General features: G+C 41.9%; 1 protein-coding gene across 1 annotated transcript; it reads left to right on the forward strand.

The window, feature by feature from the left end:
• Positions 1-4,511: 4,511 nt before the first annotated feature.
• Positions 4,512-24,139, forward strand: LOC311507058 (ankyrin repeat and fibronectin type-III domain-containing protein 1). The gene is made up of 19 exons (XM_084571261.1): positions 4,512-4,800; positions 6,409-6,693; positions 8,363-8,648; positions 8,741-8,941; positions 11,063-11,176; positions 11,393-11,490; positions 11,761-11,851; positions 13,748-13,855; positions 15,058-15,157; positions 15,738-15,867; positions 15,960-16,079; positions 16,267-16,373; positions 16,540-16,654; positions 17,482-17,648; positions 18,361-18,541; positions 18,641-18,803; positions 19,339-19,505; positions 19,637-19,838; positions 22,188-24,139. Exons 2-19 carry the CDS (start codon positions 6,532-6,534, stop codon positions 22,931-22,933), a joined length of 3,258 nt encoding a protein of 1,085 aa, XP_084427387.1. The 5' UTR covers positions 4,512-4,800; positions 6,409-6,531; the 3' UTR covers positions 22,934-24,139.
• The last annotated feature ends 1,388 nt before the right edge of the window (positions 24,140-25,527 follow it).

Genomic DNA, 25,527 nt, shown 5'->3' on the forward strand with positions numbered 1-25,527 from the left:
AGCACTAACAGACAAAATACGTTTATTCAGTACATTTAGCTAAATGTCATCTTATTAAATTATATTATTATTACTATTATTACAATTATATATTGTATAAATTATATACAAATTACAGTACAATCAATATCTCTGCATTGTTAGCATTTATGCTAGTCATTACCTTACCTGTCAGTTGACGCTTGACGTGATACGCGCATGCGCCATTCAACGACGGTTAAAAAGAAAATGGCGCGATTGTCAAACCTCAAAACTTTATTTAACAGTACAATCTAAAGCAGGGTAGCTAGTAATTGTGAATAATATAAGTATAACTTCTATTTTTTACCTGTATTTATGTTCGTGTTATAAAAAAAAGTGAGAAAATTCGTTTTATTTTAAAAAATATATATATGTATACATAGTGAATACTAATAACCGCAAATAATTATATAAATACTCCAGGCTAGGGTGTACACAACAGATAAGGCCATTTGTGCTTAGGTTTTTTTTTTTCTATTTCTGGCAAGTATTTTTATGTGTTGTGGTTTGTAAGGAAGAAGAAGTGAGATCAGCTTTCAAAAACAATTTTTTTTTTTAGTAGCCAATAATATCCTGAAGTGTAAAACAGAAAACTACACTACTGGAAGTGAAAACAGACTAGTACCAAAATTCCCACATTGTCTCATCAGCATTATCATAAAAATGTCATTCTCACATTTGGAGCTGTTGCGCAGAATATATTTATAATATTTATGTACTATTTTGAGACAAATGTTTATACTATAAATCCAGGATCTGTGCCGGTTTATATAATCTTTTGACTTTTAGAAAACCTCTTGAGGGTTCATGACTGTTGGCAGTGACTGGGACATGGGCCGTATTTTACGCAGTCATATTTCATGCGCTTATAAAACTTCTTGTGGATATACTTACCACATTATAATAACACTTATACTTGCTTGTTGATGTAATGCGGAGTTATACAACAGCGCTATCAAACGTCCAACAGTTTTAGAAGTGTCAAATATTCAAGGGTGGGTTGACACATTCGTCTCGCGCAAAAGACATTTTTACATAATCATCTTCAACAATATGCATCAGCATCAATTTTTTTCCCCCCGGGGAATGTCACTGCTGGATAATGAGCTTGCACTGACGCGCTGTAAGGTGGAGCACATGAGTTTGTTTTGCAAAATCATTTGCAAACGAAGGCCGCAATTTAGTTATCGCCATGACAACAAAAGCCTTTCGGCAACTGAGCCACTACGCGTTGATAGGCGTGTGGGGGCGAGTATCGGCTCCTGTGTCAATTCATCATCTCTCTCGATTTCCCTTTGAACAGAGTTCACAGCTCGTCAAAGTGGTGCACCTCATAAAGTGCAGCCAGCTGAGCTCTCCCTCGCTATGAGTGTGTGAGACAATGTAAATGAGTGTGTGCAGTCTGCGCTGACAAATGCACTGAGCTCTAGCTAAGACACAGGAGACGAAGCACGTCTGTGTCGTGTGTGCAGGAAGTGGTCGAAGCCTTGTTTGGTTAACTGAAAAGAGAAGCAGACCTCTGACAAGAAGGCATTTGCTCTCCCCTTGTGCCTTTACAGGAGCTAAATCCATCAGTCTGTGCAGTTTTATTGGAGCCCCGGGGAGAGACGAATACCAACCGAGAAAGAGAGTGCTCCTCGCCGCTCAGGTGGGACAGGATGCGAATCTGTCAGCTTTTATTTGACAACTGTTTCACACAGATACTTCGTCACTGCTCTGAGACAAACAGATGCCGCTGCTGTCCGACTGTGAGACTGAATGTGCAAACATCTTTCACATAATTTCCTCAGAACTTCCTCTGTTCCCATCAACACATACATCACAGATTAAATTGAAAGATTCTGAAATATTATTCTTCCACCACCCACATAGCAGATATCAATGCGGGTGTTGAGCTGGTCTAAACATAGCTCTATACCTATTTTCCAGTCACCTCAGCCCACACTTTGTGACAACATCTCTTCACTGAAAGTACTGTTCCCAGTGACTTTTAGACAAAAAGCCACAGCACTATGTGCCACTGTGTATGGCACCCCTATATACAATATGTAACTACAGTGCTCTCTAATATCTCACCGGAAAGGCCTTTAGATAAGATAAAACATCTGCCAGCTCAATAATATATTGGTCAGTGATTAACAATATTAGTATTAGTTGTTTTACCCTTTAAAATGTGACCCTCTACATCGAGCACTTTTTGGCAAGAGTGATTAAAAGTGTCGAGGTCAAGATGAACAGCTTAAGCTAACTGGGGAGATAAGATAACACATGCTGAGATCATTTCATAAATCAAGATGATATTGCTACCACTATGGCAACCCTACATATTTGTCTGCAGTGGTCCCCAGTGTCTCACTAGAATGACCTCGAGATAAGATTAAATGGATTCAGGCATTATAATGGGCTCCTTGCACATAGCAACCTGACGTCATATCCGCAACGGGTAAATACGGCTCACCCTTTTCCGGTTTGGCGAAATATGGCGGCGGCGTAAACAGCAAACAACGGAAAATGAGCCTTAAAAAAGATAGAGTTTTTTTCCAGAGGCAACAGAGAAAATATCATGAACATTGTTGTGTTCCCACATGGACGTCATCATCTAAATTCAACGGCGTTTTAAGTTACCACGGATTTCCAAGCGATGTTGAACTCAGAATGACCATGTTAAGCACAACACACAACTTGAACTCGAACCTTTTGGAACTGCTGAACTCGGAACTCTGACACAAATTACAAGTGCAGCCCTACATTTACACAATGAGGTTTTTCGTGCTTCTTCATGGATCTGAAGCAGAAAGCCTGTACAGCGACTTCACTTGTGGCCCTGTCTTTGTTTGACACTAATGCCAATCACATATTAACACAATAAGAAGTTAGGAACATGCATGTAGGCGTACAGGACACAACATAGACATTTTCCGCCTAACACTGGAAAACAATACAACACGCATATTCTGTCAGACCGGGATTGTTTATTAGCCTAGCAAGCCTAGCCTAACCTAAGCTAACGTAAGCTAGCAAGCTAACGTAAGCCATAAAGTTTCCAATCAGTACTTGTGTTTTTTTTTTATTCGTCACTGTTTTGTATATTTTGACAATTCTGTGCTACTGTGACAAGTTAATTTCCCATATGTGGGATCAATAAACATGTCTTATCTTATCTTATCTTATCTAGTGTAGAATAGCGCCATGTTTAGACCGGAAAAGACCAAGCCGCATTTCCGGTAAGGAAGTAGTTACGTGCAAGGAGCCCATTGATGGGAATATGAGATTAAAATGTAGTTTTGGATGTTACTGAAGCTGAAAAGTTGTTTGTTTTAGACTACCATAGGTTTGGACATTGATCTAGAAGGGATTGAGCCAAAAGTGGACAAGGGCTGAAGACAAGATGGCGGTTGAAAACAAATCTATTGTGAGACAAGATAAAGAAAGATAAGATGGGATAAGATGGTAAGACCATATGAGATAAGAGATGAGATGAGATGAGATGAGACATGAGATGAGACATGAGATGAGATGAGATGAGATGAGATGAGATGAGATGACCTAATTTAAGATAAAAAAGGTTGAGATGTGATGAGATGAGATGAGATTGGACAATATGAGATAAGATCTACTGAGGTGGGATGAGATGAGATTTCAACTGCTACGGCAACCATTTAGTCATCCTTAATATCTCACTAGAAAATAGATTAAATAAGTTAAGATAAGGTATGATCCAACGAGACAATACGAGATAAGATAAAATGAGACGAGATGAGACAAGACAAGGTAAGACAAGACTAGATAAGATAAGAAATACATATTAAGTAATGAATAGTATACGTGTAAGTGTAATACAGAGATAAGATAATGTAAGATAAGATAAAATGAGACGAGATAAGATGAGATGAGATGAGGTAAAATAAGATGAGACCTGATAAGACAATATGAGATAAGATCTACTGAGATGGGATGAGATGAGATTTCTACTACTATGGCAACCATTCAGTCATCCCTAATATCTCACTAGAATATAGGTCAAATAAGATACGTTATGATCCAACAAGACACTATGAGATAACACGAGATGAGATGAGGCGAGATGGGACAAGGCAAGGCAAGACGAGACTAGATAAGATGAGATAAGATATAAATACATATTAAGGCATGAAGAGTACAATTGTAAGTGTAACACAGAGATAAGATAATGTAAGAAAAGATAAAATGAGACAAGATAAGATAAAATGAGATAAGATGAGATGAGATACAAGTGTAATACAGAGGTGAGATAATGTAATATAAGATAAGATGACATAAAAGAGACATCCAAATTAAGTAATGAATAGAATAAGTGTAATAAAGACATGAGATAATGTAAAACAAGATAAGGTAGGCTGCCATGAGATAAGATAAGACTCAGGAATCAGGAGTCTGTAAATACACATGTACCACGAGAATCCTTAAAAGGTCCTTTTTTGTGCAGTTTGTATATGTATCCTACAGTATTTACATCAGACTTTCAGTTCTTGCTGATAAAAGGAGTTTGGTTTTGGGTAATTAACCCAGAGAAAGGAGGAAGTGGGCGGAACCAGGAAGATTGCGTCTGCGCGTGGGAGAACCGTCGGTCCCCTCATTCGGGTGTAGAGTTCAGGTGCGCTTCACCCTCGGAGGTGAAAACTTTCTGAACGATGGATTATATCAGAGCTATCGGCGGTCATTCATACTAAAACATATCTCCTGTTAAATATGTCGAAGCTCGGGTGCAGCGACGGAGGAAAGTGAAAATATCGTCAGACGGTAAGAGTCATTATTCAGGGTGTACTTTTGACCTTTTTTAGTCTGCAAAAAAAAAAAAAAAAAAAAAACCTACAGCGTTTTACCCATTTTAGTGTAAAGTATTCCTTAAATACGATTACCATAAATTATCCTAAAATAAAAAAAATAAAAAATGTACGGTCTGTGAAAACTTTAATTAAAAGCACCAACTTTCGTAATAAATGTCTCATTAAACTGGAAATCTGAAACACTCGTTGCTGTTGTTGGTTTAATTTAGAATCTATTACCATATATTAATTTAAACTCTTTTGCGTAGATTTTAATTTTGATTTCACACTGTGTGTGTGTGCAAAAAGTTTTTTTTATTTTTTTAACGACACCTTCTGAACCTGTCTGCGGTTTATTCTCACGAAGGGCTGCACTGCATCACTTCCTGGAGGGGGGGGGGGGGGGTCCAAAAAAATTAGTCATCAAATGTTTCCATGTAGAGCCACAAACTCAATAACCGGAAAGACTATCAGCAAAAAAAAGTTTAACACGATGCAACCTGTGAGAGCAAAACCACAAAGACTCTTTTGTGTGTTGTGCGTCTGCTCGTGGGTCAATATAAGCTTCTTTTACATTGTTAGCCTGCTCACATGACAGTTTTCAGCATTCAGAAAGAAGCCTATCTCCTCTCTAAACTGTCTCGTCATCACTTTGCACAATAAACAAACACAGGAAAACTGCACCAACAACAAAGGTATTACCCCTATGGTCCCGCATCCACACACACACACATAGACAGAGGAGAGTGCAGGTACTAAGCGAGCAAGTGACTCACAGAGACAGTGATGAGTCTCAGAGATGTGGCGACGTTGTGGCCGGAGCCCTCGTTTTCTGTCCTCGGGCCAGCGCAGAGCGTTGGGGGAGTATTTGCTTTCACGCGGGGGACAGGGAACCAGAAACCTGAGGCTTTCGCTTAGATGGGAAAGTAGTGACGAGTGAGGAAGGTGACAGAGATGATTTCCCCCTTTTTCGCAAAGATGCTTGAATACTTCTTTGTGCTGCAAAAGACAGAAAGAGACTTGACGACTGAAGGGGATGGGAAAAACTCTCCCGGGCTGCAATTTGCCCCCGAGACGAGATTTTCAGGGAGCAGAAGTGACTGGCTGCAAAAGATGAAAAGTCAATAGCGCTGATAATGAACCGTCATTACTGTGGCGGTGATTGATTTTTATCCTCATCCTGCTGACGTGAGGGGGTTCATATTTATTGGCAGTGGATGAGTTTCTTTCTTAAATTCGATTGATGGGTCTGCGGCTTTGTGGGCTGGAAGACTGCGCTCAGAGCCGGTGTCACATAATAATAGCCGGTAAGGAGAAGAACAGAAAGGAAGAATGGGTAAGAGGCATAAAAATAAATGCTTGGAGGCTTTTTCAGCGGCTCTAACTTTTATCCATTTATCCGCCCACACAACAGCGGCTGTGCTCGCCCTACAAGTCAGCAGAAAATTGTCTTTATTGTAGAAGAATCTCTGAGTCTGATTGCATATCCTGTTTTATTTCTGTCTTTGTGTCCGTCCCCTGACTCCCTGCTGTACTCCACACCACTTTTCTACTGACTTCTCCTGTGTTTCTTGCTCTTAAGTTGGGAACACCTAATCTGTCTTTCTACTAATAGTAACCCATCTGTTACACCTCCTTATTTCTTCAGTTTCTTCAGCTGTCCTCCTGTCCTCTTCAGAACTCTCCCCTCCTCTCTCCTCTCGTCATGTCTGTATCCATGAGGAACCCACCCCAGCGCCGGCGTTCTATGGGTCCCGTCTCGCCCAAACGCATCTACAGAAACCTGTCGGTCAGGCTGAGGGGTGGAGAGTCATCTCTTGCGATGGACAATGATTTACCCAAAAACATCAGCAAGTCTGCAGATGCTGTAAGTATGAATGTATTGCAAGGAGTCACGCTGATGGAAATGTCCTTTGACCTCCTGAGATATAAAAACATTCTTGGTACATGTGTCCCTCATCTTTACGTCAGTAATCATGTAGTCGACATCTTTAAACCCGTAGTCCTGGCCTTTACATCCTTTACATCTCATGTGTAGTGCTGAATTCGTCACAGCAGGGGTTTTACCATGTCAACAAGTCTGCTTGTTCTATAATTCATGGGAATAATAAGTGATTTTAAAATGGCAGTAAAGCTAACAATCATTCTGTTCGAGACAAAAAATGTTTTTTTCACTGTTTTGCAAGGTTACATGGTTTTGAAATCCTCCTGCATTGAGCACTTACAAAGTTAAGGGTTGACTGGCTTAATTGAGCTGGTTTGGGATGAGATGAGATGGTAACTTGGGCTGAGATGAGATGAGACGAGATAAGATGAAATAAGATGAAATCTGATGGGAAGTTAAGTTGAGATGAGATGAAATGGTAACTTGAGCTGAGATGAGACGAGACGAGAAGTTGAGATGGCATGAAATTAGATGCTGAGTGGAGATGAGTTGAGATGTGATGTTACTTGAGATGAGATGAGATGAGATGAAATCTGATGGGAAGTTAAGTTGGGATGAGATGAGATGAGGCGAGATGAGACGAGATGAGATGAAATCTGATGGGAAGTTAAGTTGAAATGAGATGAAATAGTAACTTAAGCTGAGTTGAGATGAGATGAGATGAGACGAGACGAGACGAAATCTGATAAGAAGTTAAGTTGGGATGAGATGAGGTGAGATGAGACGAGATGAGACAAGATGAGATAAAATCTGATGGGAAGTTAAATTGAGATGAGATGAGGTGAGATGAGATGAGGCGAGATGAGACGAGATGAGATGAAATCTGATGGGAAGTTAAGTTGAAATGAGATGAAATAGTAACTTAAGCTGAGATGAGATGAGATGAGATGAGACGAGATGGGACGAGATGAGATGAAATCTGAGGGGAAGTTAAGTTGAGATGAGATGAAACGGTAACTTAAGCTGAGTTGAGATGAGATGAGATAACGCGAGGTGAGATGAAATCTGATGGTAACATAAGATGAGACGAGACGAAACGAGAAGTTAAGTTGGGATGAAATTAGATGCTGAGTGGAGATGAGATGAGATGAGATGAGATGAGATCAAATCCCAGTAACATGTAAATCCAGATCAAACTGTACTTGTACTATTTAAATTGAAAACTCCCTCCTTCCTACTTGAAAAGCACGATGCAGACACAGTACATCACCTATACTTGCTGACCTTGTCAAACTTTCGCCGGGTACTTCTGTCTGCACTTCTTACAAAAATGCTAAGCTAACAATTTTCAGTGCCCAGCTGAAGTTGATAAGTTTGAATTTTCTATCACGTTCTGACACAAACATGCAGAGAGGAAAGTTAGGCTGAAGTCGACTACAAAGGTCAAACTGTAAAAACAAACTAATCACAACTGAAATTCCCAAACTTTCTTGGTCTCTGGGGGCCCATGAATGCATCTTTGATTTATGATCTGGTTTCCTGCATTACTGTCCCATCCTCTCTCTCTGCACTGCAGCTCCCTCCCTTCCCTCTCCCTTAAATAAATCTCTCTCCTGGTATAAACCCTCTTTCTCTGTCTATCCCCCATTAGTACAAGACCCTGTGGGAGGCAGTGGAAAATGAGGACACTCTGGCTGTACAAAGCCTGCTGTCCAGAGACCACACCAGCGCTGGAGGAGGAGGAGGAGGAGGTGGAGGAGGAGGAAGCATGTGGGAGAGAGGAGAAAAAAAAGAGAAGGACTGGGAGACAGACAGGGAGAAGGGGGTGAACAGAGTTAGCGATCAGGGTCTCGTCCCTCTGGACGTGGCCGCTCTTACCCACAATTCCCCTCTGCTTCATGTGTTGACAAAGGCAGGAGCCAGACATAACCCAGTTTGTAAGTCTTTTAAAACAATATATATCAAAACTAAATTTAACTTACAACAAATCACATTCAGATTACGTCCTTATCTCTTTTTACAATGACAGTGTGTCGACCGGCGGAGTGGGAGCTCAAGCTGGAGGATCTGGTGGCGCTGGCGGGCAAACGGGTGGAAGAGAGGAGGATGGATTTGGTGAAGAAGGCCGGGGCCGGGCCTCAAGCGCAGGCTGAGGTCCAGAGACACATCCGCCTCTGGAGACTCCGGCTGCAGCTGTACTGTCGGATGAGGGAGAACTTTCAGCACACGGGTCAGCGGTCTCGGCTCGGCTTGTTTCATTTTACGACCGGTTTATTTTCGCTTTGCCGCTACAAAAACAGAATTCTTGACTTCTCCTTAACACAGTTCCCAAACGCCGAGCATCTCCCAGCGCGGCTGACACATCTATCGAGCATTCAGCCCAGCGCCCTTGCTTCAAATTTTTACTGATTTCCAGTCTGACCCTCTCTTGCAACTCAGAGCTGGCCTCTTGAAAGTCTCCCTGTAGCTGCTTTCAACTCATCCAAAATTCAACACGCTGCCTTGTCATCAGTCTTCCCAAACTCTCCCATGAACCTGAATGCCCTCCACCAGCTGCTCGTGGCTGTCTGGATCAAAAGGAAACCATGTTTTCCTTCAAGGCTTTGTTGGGCCTCCTGACTTTCCTCTAGTGGTGCACGGAAATATCGATTTCTGTCCTAGGTTTGATTGATTATCGATGTTAAAACTGTGCTTTAACGCCAGCAGGGGACACATCATAAAAGCAAACATGCTACCACGAGGATCTTGTTTAATAGGAACTCCCTTTCCTCCTGTCGTAGTTACGTGCAAATTACAGCTCTGTGAATGGAGGAGGACCCCTATGACTCAGTTCTTAAAATCCAGGTGCAGAGACTGTATATTGCAGCTTTAGACAGTTTATCACTGATAGCAGGAAAGTGATTCATTTCCTTTGGTTTCTATTTCTGTTGTAAAGTAAAGGGAGCTGCCCACATTCTTAGAATTTCGATTAAGATTCAGTTACTATAAATAGAGGGAGATAAGGTCAGTAATGAATAAAACAGAAAGACTCAGCTTAGAGTAAGGTTTGTGTCTCTGGGATCTCCTCGATTCAATAAAACACTTCTCAGAGATATTATTCTTCTTATCTTCAAAGCCCATGATGTTCATTTGGGAATACTTATGTATCAATTTAAAGTGGATATAAATTCATAAAGACCCACTTATATCGGTTTATTTTGTGTATTTTGTTGCGGCGGCTCGGTCGGTCGGTCGGTTCGCTGTGTGTATTTGTGAGGTTTCCAGGCGGCTCTGGGAAATGAAATGCGAATAGATTTTTATTTCCATTTTTTCGGAAAAGATTCAGCTTTGGTTCACAACGAGCGTCTGAACTGATATATCGACCCGGCATCCTCACGCTTGTTGGCTCTAGTGTCGGTTCAGATGCTCATGTTTTTCTCAGCATTCAGCTCAGATATCAACTCTATTACTTATTATAAAACCACTGATGGTAAATTACATTTAAACCATCTTGTGACAATTCAGTGTTCTGCTGGGAAACTTTTGGACCTGGCATTCATTCATGTGGATGTTACTTAGACATGTAGCACCCACCTAGACCAGACCAGGCACCCCCACCCCATAGCAATGACACTCCTTGATGACAGCAGCCATCCCCAGCAGGATGCAGGCACTAAAACCGTTTAGGAACAACTGAAAAGAACATGAAGAACAGCACAAGGTGTTGACCTGGCCTCCGAATTCATTAGATCCCAAACTGATCAAGTATCTGTGGTATGATCCACAGAGGCCCCTCCTCAAAAGCCCTACACTAACAACATCCTGTTGCCAGACACCACAGGACAACCCTCAGAAGACCCATGTCCATTCTCTGATGAGTCACAGCAGTTTTGGAGGCTTGCCCAGCAAGATAATGCGGGGATGAAAAACAGCCCAAAGTGTTGACACAGCCTCCGAACTCTGATCCACAGAGACCTTCCGCTCAACCCACAGCACCCAAAGACTCTGACTGTCAACATCCTATTATCAGACACCACAGGACACTGTCAGAAGAGTCAGTAAATGTTAGCTCGGTGCATCTCTCGTTAGATCTTTCTTTTCTCTTTCAAGCACTTCCCAAATCTCAGGGCCATCTTCTTTTTGCAGTGATATTAGGCTTATTTTTTTTATCACAAATAACCAAGTAAGACTAAAATCTAAATGTATGTTTTCACTTAGGCTCCTGACTTAGAGAAAAACATGTATTCCCTCTGGCTACAGTCAAAGGAATAGACCTGACTCACATTTGATCTCAGTTGTGTCAAGTTTATTTGTTCTATTATTTACTCATGCTCATTGTCTGACGTCAGATTTTTATTTTAAATGCGTTCAGAGCTGCCCAGTCCTCCCAGTCACGTGTCCATCCTGGTGACCAGCACGTCGTCGCTGTTTGTGATGATCAAGGAGCCGGAAGGCGACACCATGGGGCTCATCACCCGCTACAGAGGTATGTGTGCATCATTTAACCTGCCACCTCTGCTATTTATGCATCCAGTTTAGCCTCTGTTTCCTTGAATGTCATACATCACAGCCAAGAGCACATTAAGCTCAGGTACGGCAAGTTCCCCAAAACTGTAAACACTTCAATCTGTGGTTCTCCCTCGTGGAGGTTTTGAGCAAAGCCAGAGAGGAGTCTGTCAGTGGGATTGTTTTGTGTTCACAGTGGAATGGAGCACCTCAGCCAGCTTCAAACGCGTCCTCGGCTCAGCCCAAGTAACCGAGACAAAGAACCCCTCCTATGTTATCAGGGGACTCACAGCGGTGAGTTACACGGACGTCGACGCATCCACAAATATCGGCTACAAACACACCATACAGATATACGTACTAATCCGTGATTTAGAGATACAACATCAGGCCAACACACGTTCTGCTACCCTGAACCATTTCCCCTAAGGAAACACTTATCAACAGACCCACTTAACTGGATGAATTAATAATGAGAGCGCCGCGTGATTTCTTTGTCTTGCAACGCTTCAGGAGGTTAATGCACGCTGTTAATTCGGCGTTCTGGTGCTTCTCCAAATACAGGGTGTGCATTACTTTGTAAGAGCGAGCGCCTACAACGTGAAAGGATGGGGACCGCCTCAGTACTCCACTCCGGTCAGCGCTGCCCCCTCCAGTGAGTATACTGAACTGCAAACGCTTTGAGGAATGTGCGCGGACTGCTTTGAGAAGGCTCCGCTCTTTTTCTCTCCGACCCGGTGTGAGGAAATTACCTGGATGACACTGAGCGTGATTTGAAAGGAGTGGGATCCACTCAAGGATGGTAGATTAAGGAATTATTAGAACGTGGAGAATTAAAGAGGTCAGGTTTCAGTCGATGGGCCTTGTACACAAGCAGCTATTAAAGGGGAACTATTGTTTTTTTTTACAACCTGGACCTTATTTCTGGCATAAAATATGATCATTTACTCACCCATATACCTTTTGTGTAATTTGCAGTCGTTCGAGAGATATTTCGATCTGCGTATATCCATATAGTGGGAGTGACTGGGGCACCGAAATGCAGCCTCTAAATAACGCATTATCTGCCTCGAAACAATATTCTGTTATCGTACGCTAGTGCTATTCCCTGTTTGCTACTGCTATGGTTCGTCCACAGCCTCAAAATCGGAAAAATATTCAGCCATGTTGCAAGAAAGTAGCAGTAGCAAATTACAGGTAAACAAGTTGCTCAGAGACGACATCATCCAGGTCAGAAGAGGTCATCTGGGGTCTGTAGGTCAATCTACAGACACCGGATGATTATAACAGGTAACTCCGGACTCAATGGGGAATAGCACTAGCTGCGATAACAAAATATTGGTGAAATGAACGAGTTTTGCGGCAGATAATGCGTTATTTAGAGGCTGTGTTTCGGTGCCCCAGTCACTCCCACTATATGGATATACGCTGATCTAAATATCTCCCAAATGACTACAAATTACACAAAAGTTATATGGGTGAGTAAATGATCGTATTTTATGCCAGAAATAAGGTCCAGGTTGTAAAAAAACAGTAGTTCCCCTTTAATCTTACTGGCCTACCTTATACTTTGTATTATTTGTACATGTCACATACTGCAATGCTTTTAAAATGGAGATAAAAGGCAGAAATATTAATGTAAAGAGGTCAGAACACAACCGTAGTAGCTGAGTAGTAGAAACAGGAAGTTACGGATGCCCCTCCCCACCCAAAAAAGCCTGATTGGTCAGCTCTGACAACGCCCCGCCCTCACGTGTTTGAGCTGGGGGCCGTAGCCAACAGTGCTGCTGGTGAAGAAGAGACACAGGTGGTGGGAGGGGCTTAGACATGTAAGGAAACACGCCATTGGACTCAAAAATTTGTGCAGGATGAGTCACCAACATTTTTTGCTCATGACAAACGTACCTATAAAATGACTTTTTTCGTCAGTGTTTGGCCATATGCTGGTGTTTAGTTAAAATATTATGGGTTCATAATACATTCTTATATAACAGTCCATCACTAGCTCAATCTTCATTTATATGTTCAGTTTATGTTGAAAACGTGTCAGAAAGATGGTAATTAGACTGGACGTTTATGGTATTTAGCCTAGCCCACTGACTACAATAGAGTTGTCAAAATAATAGGAACATGTGTCGGTACAACTCAGTAAAATTCAACATTTTTACAAACCTCCAAAATGAAAATACAGCTAAATCAAAAACTAAAATAAAATACTGAACACGATAAACCTTCATGAAGATAAGATTTAGTGCAGTTTTCACTAGTGTACCTAATGAACTGGCAATTAGGTCTATATAAACACTTGAACCTAAAATTGGACTAAAACCGAATATCCAACCGCACAGAAGACACAGTTGCACAACCTCAGATTGAATCAACTTGGAAACCCTCACAACTCTTTGTTCCTAATCACTGAGATAGAAGAAAAAAAAGAAGAGGCAGCACTCAGGACTCTCCTGCAAATTACTTCTTGGCCTCTCGAGTGATTTTCCCTAACTGCATAAAAAGGAACATGACGACCAGTTTTTCCCTGTTTTCTCTTGAAAAGGTTGGAGGGAGTGCATCGGTGTAAAGTCACAGCTAAGAAACCACGAGGCTCTAGTGAGGAAACTCCTGGAGGATGCAAGAGAATCGCATTACAGAGGATATTGCATAGGTAAGAACGTGTCTTTGGCGTTATAGTGCACCCCTCAAACGTTCCGCATTAAAAATGACTCAAATCATCAGCCGATATCCTGAAAGAGAACCCAATCAAACATTAAATAAAACTGAAATATTTTACTATATGTACATATCGGTGAGTTGCCATCTGCTATAACCTCCTTGTGCAGCAGTTACCCGTAACTAAATGTTTCCAGTAACTGCTGATCCATCGTCTACAGCAGCTTGGAGGAATTTTAGCCCATTCCTCAGAACAGAACCACTTCAGTTCTGAGATGTTGGTGGGTTTCCTCACATGAACTGCTTGCTTCAGGTCCTTCCTCAACATTTCTATTGGATTAAGGTCAGGACTTTGACTTGGCCATTCCTAAACATCTATCTTGTTCTTCTTTAACCGTTCTTTAGTAGAACCACTTGTGTTTTTGGTTCTCGTTGTCTTGCTGCACGACCCAGTTTCTCTTCACATTCAGCTCATGCACAGACGTCCTGACATTTTCTTTTAGAGTTCACTGGTAGAATTCAGAATTCATTGATCCATTAATGATGACAAGCCGTCCTGGTCCAGATGCAGCAGAACAGGAGCAAACCAGGACATAAAACAGGGCCCTGAACAACACCTGGGTCTCATTACATTGATTGGAAACACTTTTGAGCAGATGGACTCTAATTTAGCTTTGGAATGAACTTGAAATCCTAGAGGTGCACTATAGATATGATTATTTCCTGAATAAACAAATACCAAGCAAAGCATCATGTTTCAATATTTCTGATTCATTTGTTTGACTGGGCTCTCTTTGTCTACTTTCAGGACTTGTGTAAAAATCAGCTGATAGTTTGAGCAATTTTTACACAGAAATGTAGAAAATTCAGAGGCGTGCAAAAACATGTGTTGCAACTGCTCCGAATGCATTTAAATACGGAAGTGTGGCGACAGAACTGTTTTGTAACTACCTGTCTCTAAAGATCAGACAAATCGCAATATATTTCTGGTGATGTTTCACAAGGATCTGACTTTCATTCCCGCCTCTTTTCATCATCTTGTGTCAGCTGCATGTACTGCACGCGTCAGCTCTGTTACGGTACAGAGAAAACCATTTCCACAGTCAAATATCTCGCGCGCGCCACACACCCGAATGCATTTTGTCGGATAAAGTGATTTTCATCCGGTCTGATCCTCATCTCCTCCTCTCTCCGCAGAGAGCCCTAAGCCCCAGAGCCCCAGCAAGCGGCTGTCGATGTCTCGAGGCATCAAACAACTGTTCCAGTCCGCCACCAAGTTTGTTCGCCTCCTACAGAGGTAGCGCTCCCATCTGTCTTACCTGCTACGCTGTGCCTTGAGGGGGATCAGGAGCAGCGGATTAAATGGGATGCGATTACAGCAGTGTAGACTACAAAGTACAAGCACAAACTCTTATCTGTGGCGGTTATTGAAAAGAACAGTAGTCACATTAGAGCTGCTGCAGCTGCAGGATTAGCGGAGAGACCTTTTTTGAACGGGATGATAAGCGTTCAGTCGATGGATCACACTCAGCTAACGACAAAAGCTCCAATGTAGGAAAGAAATGATGATACTGCATTGTTTCTAAGTCTTCTTCATAACTTGAAATAAGCTCATAGTGCAGTTGAAGGATTTAAAATCTGTGAAATTAAACTCACTGCTTTTACTTTGGGGATATGACTTGACGGATTACTGGTTGTTGTTTTTTTTTAATGATCTCCGTCTTATTCTCATCTGGATGAGACGATTTGAGCCTCGTTAGAAATGAAGAACTACCAGGCCTCAGTCATGCATCATAGATGATTTTATAGGTTTTTATATCGCCTCGTGTAACAGAAAGTAAACTAATTCTTACTCTCTCGCATCGTTCTCATATTAGAGGCGTGTACTTGGCGACCGTGTTCTACCACAAGGAAAACATCCTGGTGACGGCCGAGGATCAGATCCCGCTGGTGGAGATCCAGGGCTGCTCCACCTCCACCACCCACGACTTCCTCTGGTTTGCGAAGGTGTCACATTTATAATAATAATAACAACAACAATAAAGGCTGCGGAGTTTTCTTAACTTGCAGATTGAAACTGAATCTTCTTTTCCTTGCAGCTGTCCTGTGCATGGCAGCAGGTACCGTGGCTCCAGCAGGCCCTTTCCACCGCTCACTCATCGCCCTCCTCCCTCCTCCAGAACAGGCACAACATTTTAAGAGCTGTCTCCCAGCTGCAGGTAGGAAGCTAAGCGGCTTAAGATTGCTAAAAAGCATCAAAATGGGGCTAATTGCTATTTTAATTACTCCTCCTCCTCCTTTTTCACAATTTTCTTGCCATACCTGTACCCACAGAGGCTTCAGTAATCCCTAATATCCTCCTAATTCATCCTCTCTGTTTCTGCTTGCACCTTTCTCCGCCGTCAGTCTTCTCTGGGAACGATGGATCTGGGCCAGGTTTACTACGAGCCACTCAAGGACCGGCAGGGAAACGTGTTACTCGTCACTCTGAAGGAATTCCCAAAGCCTCCCAGGTGAGGAAAAAGCTTTAATCCGTTTGAAAGACATCTTCCAAACTTGTCACTCACGGCCGTAAGTCTGCAGGACGTGTCTCAGTTGTTCAAATCCCAGTTTCCCTTGCTCGTCAGTTAATGTGGAGTTGCTTCATTTTTCCCTTGACTTCCTACCTGCTGTGTGTAGCCCTCCCGACCCTCCACTCCACTGGATGCCTCTGGCCCGTCTGGAAAAGAACCGCAGCAGGACCCCTCTGCTGCCTGAGCCCACCGCCATGGACATGCTCTACGAGCAGCTCAAGGTGAGTCCGCCTGGAAGAGAGAGACGTCGCAGTAAAACTTGAGCAGCAGCTGCGCGCAAAAAAAGAAATGAAAATAGTTGAGACAAAAGCCCCAGTCACACGAGACTACTTTTACCTGGGAGCCGCTAGTCATTTGTAATAATCGCAGAGGTCGTCTGTGATCTTTATCCAGCGCAAATCGGCCGTGTCTGCAATTTGTAAAGTAAGAATCACACCAGCAAATTACCTCCTGTATTCCTCCTAACGCAGAGGTTCTGTGATAAAACGAATCGGGGCCTGTGCTTTTACAGTTTTATAGAGTTGTGTTTGATTTGCAGCTTTCTTTTCTGCCTCTTTTTCCCTTATGAATCATGAAGGCTGCGCTATAAATCAAAGTTTGGACAGACGTGTGGGCGCAAAGTCAAGATGTCGCTGCCCATTCGCAGAAAAAAGCTCGAAACCGTCAGGAAAAAAACAAAAACACTTTATTTAACGGCGCATTAATGTGTTCATCACATCGGTAAATGCGACGCTGATTCAATACCTGACTGGGTAGTTTGTAAATTCTACCCTCAGGATCAATACGGCCTCTCCGCATCATGTTTTATTTTCAAAAATATATTTATTATTATGAATCCAAATCTGCAGTAAAAAGTTTTGAGGTATAACAGCTATAATACTACAAATGTGGAGGAATGGAACCAGAAAGTAGCAGAGATATAACCAGGAAACACAGATGTAGATCATTGCTGAATCACATGACGTCCCCAGGTGAAAGTAATCCCGTGCGAACAGTGTGAAAGGAAATAAAAGGCATCTAAATATCCCTCTCCTCCTCTGTGATCCAGGAGAAGCTGTCCTTCCACAGACACAGCATCCAGTGGGCCCAGACGGGTCTCTACGTGGGCATCCTGAAGCTGTGCAGCTCAGTGGAGCAGATCAGGGTCCTGGTTCCCCAGAGGCTGCCCAACCTGCTCTGCCACACACGGGTCCGACACAACGCCCACGTGTCCAGGTAACGCAGTCTGCAGCATCAGCTATGTCCTGTTCTTGTATCGCGATTTGAGTCTCTTGTTTTCTGTCTCTATCCGGCCGCCGGCCTCAAGCAGATGGTTCCCCTCACATGAGCTTAAGGTTCTGGTCAAGGTTTCTTCCTGTTAAAAGGCTGGGTGTTTCAGGATGGGGTCTGAAAAGTGTCTTAAGACAATGTGTGTTATTGTTGTGGTGCGGTGGTTAGCACTGATGCCTCACAGCAAGAACGTTCTGGGATCGAAGCCACCGGCCGACTGGGTTATTTTCTGTGTGGAGTTTGCATGTTCTCCCTGTGTCTGCGTGGGTTCTCTCCAGGTACTCCAGCTTCCTCCCAACGTCCAAAGACATGCTGGTTGGGTTCATTGGTGATTCTAAATTGGCCGTAGGTGTGAGTGTCTCTCTGTGTTAGCCCTGTGATAGACTGGAGACCTGTCCAGGGTGTACCTGTCCCCACCTCTCACCCAATGAGAGCTGGAATAGGCTCCAGCAACCATGCACTGTAGCTCAAAATGTGCTAGAGAAAGTCGGAAAACAACCCAGAAATGCGAGAAAAGCTGCTTAAAACTGTCTGCACAAACAAAACGTTCAGCGCGGTTAGCATTTGACGGCCTTCAACGTGTTTTTTTGTGCATTTTAAGGCCCGTTTCCTCACTTATTCGGCCTTTAATAGCAGTGTTTTGTTAACTGTGTGACAGAGAGGAGTGGGCATGGCTCCAGAGCCACGTTTACACCGCGACCAGCGGCAGCGTCCAGAACCTGCTGAGCAGCACCGACGACGAGAGCTTGATGGAGAGCAGCGGCCTGGTGGATTTCGTCCGGTCTCTGAGAGCAGCCGTCACGCATCTCCTGACCAAGCTCAACATCCCCCTCTACAGGGTAAAAACAAAAAAAAAAACCCACCTTGAAATAAAAATCTCCCATTTTACATTATGTTTTTTTTTTTTTATATAATTGTATGTTCTTTGTCTCTGACAGGCCTATCAGTATGGCGTGTACACCCGGGAGCTGCTGCAGTTTGGAGAAAAGGTGTCCATGCTGCTGCTGCTGCCTCCCAGTGAGGACTTCAGCTCCAGTTACTGGCCCCTGGTGGGAACCAAGGAGCCCGGACTCACCATGCCCCTTCAGATCTTTGAGCTGGGTAAGAGACAAAGGGGAGCTAAGGCTATGTTAAAAAAAATAAAAAAGCCTTCAAAGTGGCCGAAAATACCTGGCAGGGAATTTATATCTTCTCTTTGAAGTAAAGTTTTATCACATGAGAAGGAAAAAAAAAAAAAAAAAAAAAGAGTCATTTTATTTGCCATACACTTTATTTAGCATCTTCAAAGGAGCTAAAGGAAAGAATTTGAAATAACCCCAGAATATAACCCTTGAAATGGAATTCAGCGTTGGAAAATGAAATATACATAAATCAAAGTGCACTTTCTGATCTTTCGCTCCACTGAAGATGAGTCACTTTGATTGTTTTCTTCTCATCTAATCAGTGCTTTTGATCCTCAGCCACTCTTAAGGATTTGTTTGACTTTTCCATTTAAAGCCGTCTCTCCGTCTGACCCTTCTCGAAAAAGTCCCCACGGCACTAATGAGTTCTGAAGCTTTTTTTTTTTTTTTTTTTTTTTTGGCTTTTGGCTTTCATGAAATGATTTGTCTTTCCTTTCAACTCCTTTTGGCTCCAGTTCACTTCTGGACGTATGAGCGTGACTTCCTGTCACAGTACTGCCAGGCCTGGGTGAAGCTGGAGCTGGACACTCATCTGGCCCAGCAGGCCCTGCGGGAGGCGCTCGACACCAAGGAGGTGCAGGAGGCCCGGGAGCGTCTGAACCACATCACTGAGCTTTCCCAAGTAAGAAAAGAGGGTGAATACTTTGAAGGAGAACTCCTCTAGTGTTTTATTCACTCCTCTGTGAATAATATGAGGGGAATCAATAATAATCAAAAGCTCTAACCAGGGTGTCTGCTCCTCTGTTTCTCCAGCGTCTGGATATGGTGTGGAGGGACGCCCGCTGGATCATGGACTGTCTGCAGTGTGTTCGGTCCAAGCAGTGGGTGGGGGCGGTGCCTCTGGGTCTGGTCATGGGAGGAGACCCGCCGCCGTGTCCTGACGGTGAGGAGGAGGAGAGTTTGACCGCCCGACTGACGTGGCCCCATCGAACACGAGCACAGAGAAGCATTACAGGTACGCTGATGAAGTATGTTTAACTTCAAAGTAAAATAAATGAATCAGTAAACATAGTTTTCAGGTGTAGGAGTCATGACATGACATTATCACTATAATAAAATTGCGATATGCAAAAAAAAATGAATATCGCGGTAATACAGTGGATTGTTAGATATTGTCATGAAATTTTTCAGTTTTGTCAACATTTTTTAATGAGATCAAGTTCACCAGCGACCTCATTGATACTTACGTCACGATATGATATTATCGCGATACTTACTTCACGATGTGATATTATCGCGATACTTACGTCATTACGTTACTTACGTCACGATATGATATTGACACAGTATTTAAGTCATGATGTGATATTGCCGTGATACTTTTATTGACGCAATACTTAAGTGACAATGTGATATCATCATGATACTTCGAGACTTATGAAACATGATGAGATCACATTGTCAATTAAGTATTGTGTTAATAGAATATTTTGACATAAGTATCACAACAATATCATATCACGACTTAAATATTGTGTCAGTATCATGACTCATGACTCAAATCACGACCATATTATATTGTGACTTAAATGCAGTGTTTGGAATAACGCCGTTTAAAAGAACGGCGTTAGGTAACGACGTTATTTTTTCAGTAACGGGGTAATCTAACTAATTACTTTTCCCGTCGTTACAACGCCGTTAACGTTACTGGACGTTAAATGCGGTGCGTTACTATGCATTGATTGAATATGTGTAATCCGAACGCACCCCTGGCTCACCGCTAGTGAGGAGGTGGGTTAATAACGAGGTAAGCGATTATGATTGGCTAAGGCAGAGTCATGTTTCATGGTAGCCAATCAGAGCCACTGTTTTTACACACATGCCAGCACACGCGCCACACACACACAACAGCTAAACAGAGATTCGACGAAGCAGCAGAGATGGCCAGTCAGGAGCAATCCGATGAAAAGTTGGCATTTTCAAGGTGGAGATATAAGCACTACTTCAATAAATAAAAAAATTCATTGTGGTCAAAGGGAGGAACGTGCATGTAAGCAACTCTAATTTAATGAAGCATCACACAACGACACGCATCTACAAAGCTAGTGGCCAAAAACACCGATACCTCCACCACAGATGATAGCTCGCCGTCTAAACCCTATCGAAATATAAATATTATATATATAAAATATATATATATATATATAATATATATATAAAAAATAAATATAAAAAATATATATATAAATATCGAAAGTTATGTACAAACACCTGTCTGTTCTACCAATTTCAACTGACTTGTGAAAACTGCTCAAAAAAATCCAAATTCTTTGACATATAGCAACTTTTTTTTTTAACAGTAACGCAAATAGTTACTTTCCCTGGTAACGAGTTACTTTTATTATAGAGTAATTCAGTTACTAACTCAGTTACTTTTTGGAACAAGTAGTGAGTAACTATAACTAATTACTTTTTTAAAGTAACGTTCCCAACACTGCTTAAATGTGTTGAGCTCATTGTGTTGCAAACTATCATGACAATACCATATCATGACTGACATACTGACCCGATATTTAAGTCACAATATGATATTATCATGATACTTACGACATATTATTTTAAGAATCATAAGTCACGACATGATATCATCGTGAATCTTAAATGTAACACAATATCATCAACATATTTAGGTCATAATATAATATTGTCATGATTCTAAAGGCACGATATGATATTGACAAGATATTTAAGTCACGATATATCATGATACGTAGGACACAATATTTAATGAATCGTAAGTTATGATATGATTTTGACACGATATTTAAAATATTCTATTGACACAATACTTAAGTGACAATGTGATATCATTATGATTGATAAGTCTCGATATATTGATCTGATATTTTAGTTGCGATATTATATTGTCATGATTTTTAAGTCACTATATTTGTCATTTTTTTACGATACAATACTGTTGCTGTATTTAAGTCCCAATAGAATATTGTCACGATACCTACGTCTCAAGATTACATGGTAAAGATATTTTAAGTCACGATATGATATTGATATGATGCTTAAGTCACAACATCATTGCAATTTTAAACGTTTTATGCTACGACTATTGCAATAAAATACAATATATTGTGACATAACGATTTTCAAGCAGCAAATTATATAAAAAAGGGTAGGATTTATCTAATAAGATGAAGTTCTCACTCTCACTTCAATCATTTTTATATAGTAGACTTTTTACACGCCACCTGATAGTTTATATCCTCCACCGTATCTTTATTTTGTGGTAGCACCTACTTAATTCATGCTGTAAAATAAAAATTTCGTAACTTTTTGTTTTTCTTTTCAGAGAGTTTAGTCAGCGTGCCTCCACCAAATGTCGTCTCTGCTGAGGTCTCCGCTCCAGGAGGGCTGGCGGTCGTCCCTGAAGAGGCCGCTCTGGTGCTGATGGAGGGCGTCGCTAAGGGAGGATACCCCGTGGACTTGACCACCCAGCCTACTGCAGACCTGACGACCATCAGCCAGTCAGACATAGACTGCACAGACGCTTTGTTAGAGTCTGGGTTGGAGCCTGCTGCTGTTGCGCAGCTGGAAGCGGGGTACAGGGTTTTGGACACACAGGAGGAGTTTCCCTCCAGCATCACTGAGGTGATCCGGCCGATGGAGATGGCGGAGCTGGTGGACATCTTGCCTACGCTGAGTCTTATTGAGGAGGAGAATCCCTCCGGCCCCTCCACGCCGTCGGTAATGGATATGCTGGAGAGCTTTGGGCTGGGGATATGTGAAAGCAAGACCTTCTTTGACTTGGAGAATTCGGACTTGATGAATGGAGGTGGGAGCTTGCCAGAGCAGGACCTGCACCGCAACAACAGCAGCACCAGTGTGACAGAAATGCAGCACGACGACGTGACGCTACAAGAACAGGATGCGGCGACCTGTTGCTCCACGGCGAACGCCACGGACGGCGAGGCTCCGGCCTCGAGCCGGGATTTACCTCGACAAGATAAAGAGACTCAGCAGGTTTCCGGCAAGGGAGCAAGCTTTCCAGTGAGGAGCCAGGTGGAGTGGGACAAACCCTGCAGCAGTTTATCCTGATATCAACTCAAAACACCGGCTCACTTTTGAACTTGTGTAGTTTAAAACGTCTAAAAACAGCTCGGCAGAGTCCTGACTGTGAAGGAGTGTCGGCTCAGTCAAGATGAACTCTTCTGATCTAGCCTCATCTGATACGTCTTTACAGCCGATCTTGTTTTAAACGCGGGAAAGGGAAGATTGCACATTTACGAACTTCTAGTTTATCTTTTCTAACATTCAGTCCATTAGAGCTCGTTAGGTGGTAAAGCGAAGCTACAGTAGAAGTTGATATGACTTGAAAATGCATTCCTCACTACAGCACAAAGCCTCGTTGCTGCTCGTCGGAGCTACAAACAAACTAAACCCACGCAGCCCAATCGAACGGAAGCATCTGCTCGACAGTCTATGAAAAGCTTACACCGCATATTTGTATGTTTAACTAAATAGTTGTGGTTTCTTTTAGCGGAGGGAAGAAACCTAAAACAGTCAAGGGAAGTTTGAAGATAAAATGTTTGTGCTGCCAGAAAACCAAACTCAAGATGTCGTGTCGTAAGAAACAAAAATATTCTTTTTATTTTATGTTCACAAATGATTGTACACTTTTATTAAACAGTTTATTCTGCTTATTCGTCTGCATTTATCTGGAATAGAAAAGAAAATGTTTCCTTCCCACACACTCAATGTCACATGCGAGGCCTTGACACTCGCCGCTACGTCTCCATCTTTATATTTCTTGTATCTTTACTTTTTCTCCTGCAGAGCGTCAACAGGAGCCAAGGAAACAGTGGAGATGTAGAGAAAAATTAGAAGCTGAACCTCCAGTTTCTTTGCTGCAGATATTCAGCGCAGCTTGAAAGTATTTGCACTCGTACAGACGAACACATTCACTCCAGGAGTGGTTTCCCCGTGCAAAATTTCTTCCAGCGCCTGCAATATTTTATCTCCAAAGCTTCTGCAAGCCCGCTCCTACAGCTGTGAACACACTCGAGGTCTTGAGCGCGACAAGATGTGCAATTACTCGGGTTATTAATGAAGTATGCGCACAACAGAGTTTCACTGGAGATAAGTGGATTGTCACATTAGTCACGCCGATAAAGAAATAAAACACAGGAACATCCATTTTGGTTTAACAAGACAATCTAGACGCACGATCTGCTGAGAGCTTCCCCTCTTGATGCGTTGGCAATTAAAGGGAGCAGAAATACTCCACATTCATGTGATAAAGTAAAACAAAGTGATAAAATTCTAATTAACATGAAGCTGGTTCTGCCAAACATTGCAGAGTTACTGATTAGGAGATTAAATCAGAGTGTTATCACCTTTTTTTTTTAAATATATATATACATTTGGTGTAAATGATAATTATACATCAGTTTAAACAATAGCTGGTCAATATTTGTTTTGGTTTAATGACTCAGTCTGTTTGGGAGCACAGCTTATCGCTCACGATTTAAAATGTGTTGGACGAGTGTTTAATGAATGAACGAAGGAACCCTGTTAAAGTCTGATCAAACGGCCGGCGTGAAATGGATAAAATACACCAGGCCAGTCCCAAATGTCTGTATCTGTTGGCTTTATACAACTTTATTATTAAAGATTCTGCAAGTGCGTGATGTGAAATGATGTCTTATCTGGTGAAAGAGAATGGTAGAGGATGTAGATAGATGAGTGTTTACTGCCATCCAGTGGTCAGAATAAGTAACTACAAGAATTCAAATTCTAATCATGTTGGCATGATTGGTGTGATTATGTTGGGCATATTGACATATACATGCAATGCAAACAAAAGTTAGATAAAATAATAATAAATAATATGTCAAATAATAATAATGTCAGGTAAATAATGAAAATTTACCTGACAAAATGCTTTCAAGAACTACAGTTTAATTAAAATCAGGAGCATTTACCGCACTAATGCTCATAGTTGGTACAAAACAAATAAAATAGAGTAAATAATGGAATAATATCGATTTGTATTTAGTTATTATTTATTATTATTTACTATAAGTAACGTCCGCATTAGTAACTGGTGATTTTTGTCAAACGCAGAAGTGCTACAAGTAACGGAACGAGCTCTACTGCTAATAGATTTTCGTTCAAGGACTATTTTAAATAGTGTGACTGCTTTCACAAAAGTGATAGAAAAGATTTACTGAGCTCTAACTTCTGGGACTTAAAAATTACGCTAATTAGGAAGCTGCGAAACTCTCAATTAATGCAGTTCCTCCAGTGTCCACTAGAGGCTGACTCCGAAAGTGAGTCAATCCCCATAGACCTTTACAAGAGAAATAAACAAGTTTACAGCCTGGTACAGAAATGGTTTTAATCGCTATAGCTAGTTTCTCCGTTCACAACAACTGCATGGGGCGTGAATATTTATATGACTGACCTGTTTAAAACATGTCAAGGCTTAAAATGATGCCAAAATGAGGGAGTGGCCTTTTTTTTTTTTGTCACAGGTTAGCATCCTCGCAGGTTGCTAGCTGTCTGCCTTACCTCTTTTTAAGCTCCAGTTTTTTTCACCAGTCTTCCTCCATCTTCTTTCAGTCTGGACTCATCAGACCACATGACCTTCTTCCAGAGTCCAATCTTTATGCTCCCTAGCAAATTGAAAC

Source organism: Chelon labrosus (genome assembly GCF_963514085.1).
Source record: "Chelon labrosus genome assembly, chromosome: 21".
In the NCBI taxonomy this organism is placed as follows: domain Eukaryota; kingdom Metazoa; phylum Chordata; class Actinopteri; order Mugiliformes; family Mugilidae; genus Chelon; species Chelon labrosus.

Excerpts from the sequence above, each read along its gene's own strand:
- LOC311507058 (XM_084571261.1), top strand. The coding sequence starts at position 6,532 with ATGTCTGTATCCATGAGGAACCCACCCCAGCGCCGGCGTTCTATGGGT. Across the intron at positions 11,177-11,392 it reads GCTCATCACCCGCTACAGAG|TGGAATGGAGCACCTCAGCC; the intron begins GTATGTGTGCAT and ends TTGTGTTCACAG. Across the intron at positions 16,374-16,539 it reads GAATTCCCAAAGCCTCCCAG|CCCTCCCGACCCTCCACTCC; the intron begins GTGAGGAAAAAG and ends TGCTGTGTGTAG.